The sequence below is a fragment of the Lactuca serriola genome, chromosome 4, assembly GCF_051521515.1.
Source record: "Lactuca serriola cultivar US96UC23 chromosome 4, Lser_US96UC23_V15, whole genome shotgun sequence".
In the NCBI taxonomy this organism is placed as follows: Eukaryota; Viridiplantae; Streptophyta; class Magnoliopsida; order Asterales; family Asteraceae; genus Lactuca; species Lactuca serriola.
This window is the reverse complement of record NC_136411.1, coordinates 100,632,227-100,638,617: the sequence shown is the minus strand read 5'-3', so window position 1 is coordinate 100,638,617 and position 6,391 is coordinate 100,632,227. Positions and strand designations below refer to the sequence as shown.

Here is a 6,391-nt window from a genome sequence, read left to right as displayed (position 1 = left end):
TGTCACATCAGTTTTTTTTTTCTTTATTTTTCTCAACCCACAACATATGTTCTCAACTCACTCAATTAAAAAAAATACAAAACAACTAATATACAAGTCTTAAAACATATGGTACAAGAGAAAATGAGAGAGAGAAAAGTAGAGAGAGAGGATGAAGTGGATTAGCGAAACCAATTAAACAAGGAAGTTGTATCTTGGAGGTTACCGACAGTAACTCTATTGCTAATTAAGATTTTACCTTTATTGTTTTGTATTTTTTTTAATTGAATAGTTTGACTAGGCTGAAAAAGATAGGATTTTCATGTGTTGAAGGTTGGGCAAGATGAAGAAAATAAAAAAGAAAAACTGACAGTGGGTTCAGTGAGTTGAGAAGGAATGACTCCCTCCTCCCTTATTATCATTCTGGAGAGAATGGCCTCAACAGGAGCTGAGCTGACTCGGAAAACAATCGCCCCCAAACTCAGCATGTCGAGTTTTCTACCGTTCTTTGTAAGATATTGTAAATTCTCTCTCTCTCTCTCTCCCAAAAAATAAATAAATAAATAATCCTTATGAAACTCGTTGAGCTCAACACCGCTCATCCAGTCTTATTACTACTATTAAACTAAACAAGACTTGATGGTATTTCGACAAGCCACTTTTACTTTTGTCTCTTTCATATTTTTTTGCATTTAGCCCCTTTTTTAATATAAACAAACAGATATTTTTATGTGTATCCAAAGTCAATGCTCCCATCTAGGCATCTACAGTTGAGCACTAACAAATAAAACACATATTTCAATATATTTCTCCGTCAAGGATCCAACCACCAGTTCAAATCAGAGAGTTCACAGTAACATACATATAACAACTACAGCACATAAATACATACCAAAAATAATAAAAATACTTCCCACAATTTTAATCCAAAAGAAGTGGAGATCCTTCTTTAATAAGAACAAACACACTCCCACCATCTCCCCTTGAGACCCTAAGTTCTTCATCAAGATAAGTTGTTAACAACCACGATTCTGCATTCGTTTGGGAGATTGAAAATTTCAATGGTGGTTGACTCGAAATGGTTTTTGCTACATTTGAAGCTGTGTCTTGAACAGATGTCAATAACCCTTTAAAGGGTGACAGATCGAGTTTTTGTCCTAAAAACTCAACGTTTTCGGGTAACTCGATGGAATCGGTCAACTGTGGTGTCCCGATGATACCTTCGTCGAACTTTATCTGTGTATGGACAATAAATAGCAATGTACTTTCATTTATCTGTGTATTGTAGCATTGTGTGCTTTTGTTTCTTTTTATTATAGCATTGTATTTTTTTATTATTAAACGTTATATTTGAAAAATCTACCTGGTTATAGTAATAAAAATCGTTTTGTGTTTGGATGAAATTGCTATTATCAGGTGGATTTTTTCAAAGTACATTGCTATTTCATGAATATAATTCGGTAAAATTTTCAAAGTACGATCGTTTGTTACGCTGTTACGAGACAACAGTTGTACTGTGTTTGGCGTGCATTAGACAGGACGGGGATAGATGTCAACGAGACAAAAATTATAATTTTTTGTCCCACTCAAAAAGGTAGGGCAAGGACTTTCTCTCAATCTCTCATCTGTGAAAAAAGACGTAAATGCCCTCCTTATCATCATCATCCGAAATAGCCCTAGAAAGCTTATCCAGTCTCGTTGCATGTAACAAGCGCAGCCTAAGGCTGCGTTTGTGACTTGGACCAAGACGAGTCCAGCTAAGCTTTGTAGGGCTATTTTGGATGACAATGATAAGGAGGGCATTTACGTCTTTTTCACAAACGAGAGATTGAGAGAAAGTCCTTGTCCCACCTTTTTGGGCACGACAAAAAATTATAAATTTTGTCTCGTTGATATCAGTCTCAGTCTCAGTCTCAGTGTACCTGCACACGCTTAGGACTTCTGACTTCAAACTTTGCATTTGTAGTGATTGCAGTTGTGGACCCCAGTGCTGAAAAAAGTACGGAATTCTGGACAGTGAAATTTTCAGAGTCAATGGTTTGTGATATTTCTTCAACCTTCACCAATGGCAGTGTTCCCCTTGCCAGGAAAGGATACAAACCTATGAAAGATGTATAGCTGCAGTAACACACACACACACACATATTAATAAAAATACATATCCCATCAATATTATCCTGTAGAAAAATACAAGTTGGTTGCTATTGTGGATAAGAATAAAACACATTACCTAGTTTGGTAAAATTGATCAAGTACCTATCTAGTCCTTTTCTTTGTTTGCTACACATAACAATACTTTTTCAATTCCTTTTATCCATGTGAACACCTTTTTAACTAATAATTGTTATTTACCAAACATCAACAAACAATTCCATGTTATATCACACGATAATATTTATTATACTGATCTTGTGGCAAATGTTATATTGTTACAATGACACATATGGTTGCATAATTTAAAAGAGTTGGAACATATTATCATGTATGAAATTATTAAAATGTTGCAATATATTTGACAATGATTTTGTGCGATTTTAAGGCCCTAGTTACCAAAAAAAAAAAGCTAGCTTAGTGTAATTTAATGTTTGGTAAAATCACAAAAGTAGCTTATTTAAGCTTTTGATAAACTTATGGAGCTTTCTCAAAAATATTCCAAAAATGCCATTAATTATATATATTCTTTTTTTTAGTTATATGTTTAAATGTCCATTTATGACATTTTACATTGCAATCTATCTTATAAACTACTTTTTACCGGACACTATTAATTCATAAGCTAGCTTATCAGCTCCCAGCTAAAAGCTAACATTTCAACTAGCTTTTTACCAAACACTATTATTCCAAATATGTCCTTAATTACTTTTTTTCTGACATGAAAATGCAACGAACTTAATATAGTATTCACAACGTTGAAAAACAAATCTCAAATTGACTAACTTAATTTTTTTTAATATTAACCAAAAAAAGGTGTAGCAAAAATGTTTAAGGTGTATGGTGCTCATGATGTTTAAACAATCCAGTTTTCAAGTGATTGCTATTCTACATGCCAAAAATTCTAGATTTGTGTGTTCTTTGAGTTCAGGTTTTCCTCTCAAGATGTTCAATACGTGTACGAAAAATATTGTTTCACATGAACAAATTGTGAATGTTCATAGAAATTCTTCCCCAATTGATGTAACAGAAACTTATTTGATGTATGGAAAGAATTATAATGGTTTCTAACAAGTTCTGTTTGAAAAAAATTTAAACTGCAAATAGATTTTGAAGATTGAAGAGCTAAGTACAACGATTTTGACATATCCATTGGCATTTAGCAGTGGAAAATTAAAACCTAATTGGATTATTTGGATTATTTGAATATCAAACATGAAAAACCAAGAACTACAAAATGTTGATTCGAGGAAGGATCGGTTAATTCCATGAACACTTAGATTAATCAACTGCGATGATATCGATTTAAGTAAAAACAAGTATATATTACTTACGCTAATATCCATTTGCCGTTGAGAAGAGGAAGAGCCTCCGTCGGCGCCGGAGTCGGATTCTTCGCCTCGAGCTGTGTGATCAACTCCACTACCTCCGCCCTCGTTTCACTTGTGGCAGTCAATCCACGGCTCGTGCCGTAAAACGAACCAACCAACTGCTTCTTCAACAGATCAATCTCCGTCGGCTCCTTGTCTGGCACCGGCTTCTCCTCCTCTTCAAAAAACGAAGAAACATTAGACTCCGGTTCCCAGTTCTCTCCGGCCGCAGCACGCAAAGTGAAATTGAACTTCTTTCGGACTCCTCCGGCGAATAGAAGCTTCGATTTTGCCGAGTTTTTAACGGGAAAGCTCGTAGAATTAACTAGATAGCTGGAGAATCTCGAGCTAAGTTTTGGGTAAGACTTCACCAACACCGAATTGGATGGAAATTGAGTGATCAAAGAAACTCCGGCCATTTTTGCCGATTTCTTTTGCAAGGGGAAAAATACAGAGACCGAACGTAAAGCTTAATAACCAGAGGCCTGTAGAAGGCAGGCACCAAACAACGATTTTTATAACCAAATTTATAAATATAGAAACGGTCCCAAAACAATTAAAGAAGTTGTCTCTACTCTCCTTAACAGAAAATTGCAACAAAAATGGTCTCTCTATAATAGATTTTTTACAGAAAAGGTCCTTATATATTCTTTTTACAAGTAGTAGTCCTTAAATATTTACAAAAATGGCCCCTATGCCAAAAATGGCCACAAAAATGGTCCAGAAATTTACAGAAATAAGTCCTATATAATAACAAATTTACAAAATAAAAAAGAGACTTGTGTGCTAAGCTATTAAATAAAAAATGGGATTAATAAAGGTGTCGTAACGCACGAGCCTTACTAATAGTTTTGGGTATTTTGAAAAGAATTAATCGGTTTATTAATTTTTTGAACCTAAATTTGAACGGAAGAATCCGATTAGTCGTGTTTTGATTAATATGTTTTTTTGATATAGTTATCTAGTTAACTTATTTAAAAATTATGACATTAAAATAATATTGTTTTACATACAACAATATATCTATACTAATAAATTAAACATATTATATTAAAAGTTATAGAGTTAACTAATCCGTTAACATGTTTTCTCTATTCGAGTTTAATCTATTCAAAACTTATGACATTATGATAATAATGTTTTACATAAAATAAGTATACTCAAATTTAAAAAATACAACTCCTATTTCCTCTTTCTCATAAACCAATACATATATAGGAAATAAAAGAAATAATTAAGTTTTTATTTACTTCCATTTAACATTTTTATGTTTCATTTACGTATCTTTTTTCATAAAACAAAAAGACCATCTTTCGTGTAAGGGAGATGATCTGTACACAAGCTATTTTACAATAAAGTATTTTTAGCCATTTCGATCGTTTAGGTTACAATAAAACAAGAAAATTAGATAAGTCGGCTGACTTTTCAATTTTATGTTAATCTTTTGGTTTTCTTTTTGTTGTGTGTTTTTTGAACTATTGGTGTTTCCTTTATTCTCGTTAGTTATTTGCTAACGCTTTCTAATAAAATCTGTTGTTTGAAAAAAAAAAACGAGCTTATTGTGCTTTCTCCTATTAAAATTTAATGATTTATTACAATGTTGTATATCTGAATCACATGTGATATGCGTTGAATAGTCTTAATAAATAAACCTAATTTAAACTACCAATCGAGTTTTAAATTTATAAATCCTTACAGACTTAATTGACTGCTAGCGTCACGTCATGTACCTAATTAGGAATAATGTTAGTTAAGATAAGTAAAAATATCGAACTCATTAGGAATCGAGGTGTACTAAATAAAATAAACTTAAGTAAAGCAAAGTAATTTTGATATAAAGTAAAATACTATTAATTAGAGATACATTTGATTAGATTGTCGAACAATAAAAATATGGTTAATTCATATGAAGTGCAATGGAAATTTGATTGTTCATTGATTTCTAAATTAATTAACTCTCAAGACTAATATCATTAATCCTAGGATTATAAGTTATCTACCAATAAGGATAGCTTTCCTCAACTCAATCTATTCATTCTTATTATGTAACAACTCAATTGGTATGATCAGTCTCAAGGTTAGTGGCAACTTCTTAAATTGTCCAAGTTATTGGATCAATCACAAATATTAACTTAACTTTATTATGTTTAACCTAGGTATGCCTCCACTAGTCAAGTTATGATCTCCTAGCTGTTAACTAAACAGTTGATTCAAGATACAATCTGAACTTAATCATAAATCATGCTCTCAGTTACATAAACATAATGAAATCAATATAAATATGTATGGATCTTTAATCGAGCAATAACATAATAAATTTAACAAATATCAAAATTCCTTTCAATAAACTAAACCATAAACATAGATCATTTACATCTAATCAAAAGTACATGAACTTAGCCCATAATCCAAACTAAATAACTAATAAGAACTAGAAAATAAGACATAATGCAAACCAAAATACTTATGGCTCTTCTCTTCTTGCCTAGATATCTCCCATTTTTCATATATATATATATATATATATATATATATATATATATATATATATATATATAGAGAGAGAGAGAGAGAGAGAGAGCTAGGTTCAAATGTGGATGAAGATCTATGGTACGAACGTGTGGACAATGCTATTATGTGAGAATGACAAAAAAATATGTTGTTTGATAATATGAATACGTTCAATCTTACATAACTATTCTCATTATCAAACATTTTCACTAATTAAATCGTCTATAAGGTTATTATAGACTTTTTATTATTATTCTTATTCTGTCAGAATGTTTATTGAGTCGTATTATGTCAAAATGAAAATGAGTGAAAAACGATTTGTGAGAACAAAAATGAATAAGAATTAGTGATAATGCATGGAGATAACGATATTTTTGTAA

General features: G+C 31.7%; 1 protein-coding gene across 1 annotated transcript; it reads right to left on the bottom strand.

The window, feature by feature from the left end:
- Window positions 1-757: 757 nt before the first annotated feature.
- LOC145102188 (Plastid-lipid associated protein PAP / fibrillin family protein) lies at window positions 758-4,013 on the bottom strand. Its single transcript, XM_079039566.1, has 3 exons — window positions 3,465-4,013; window positions 1,902-2,097; window positions 758-1,215 (listed from the first exon to the last, which is right to left on the bottom strand). Exons 1-3 carry the CDS (start codon window positions 3,917-3,919, stop codon window positions 901-903), a joined length of 966 nt encoding a protein of 321 aa, XP_078895692.1. The 5' UTR covers window positions 3,920-4,013; the 3' UTR covers window positions 758-900.
- Between the last annotated feature and the right edge of the window lie 2,378 nt (window positions 4,014-6,391).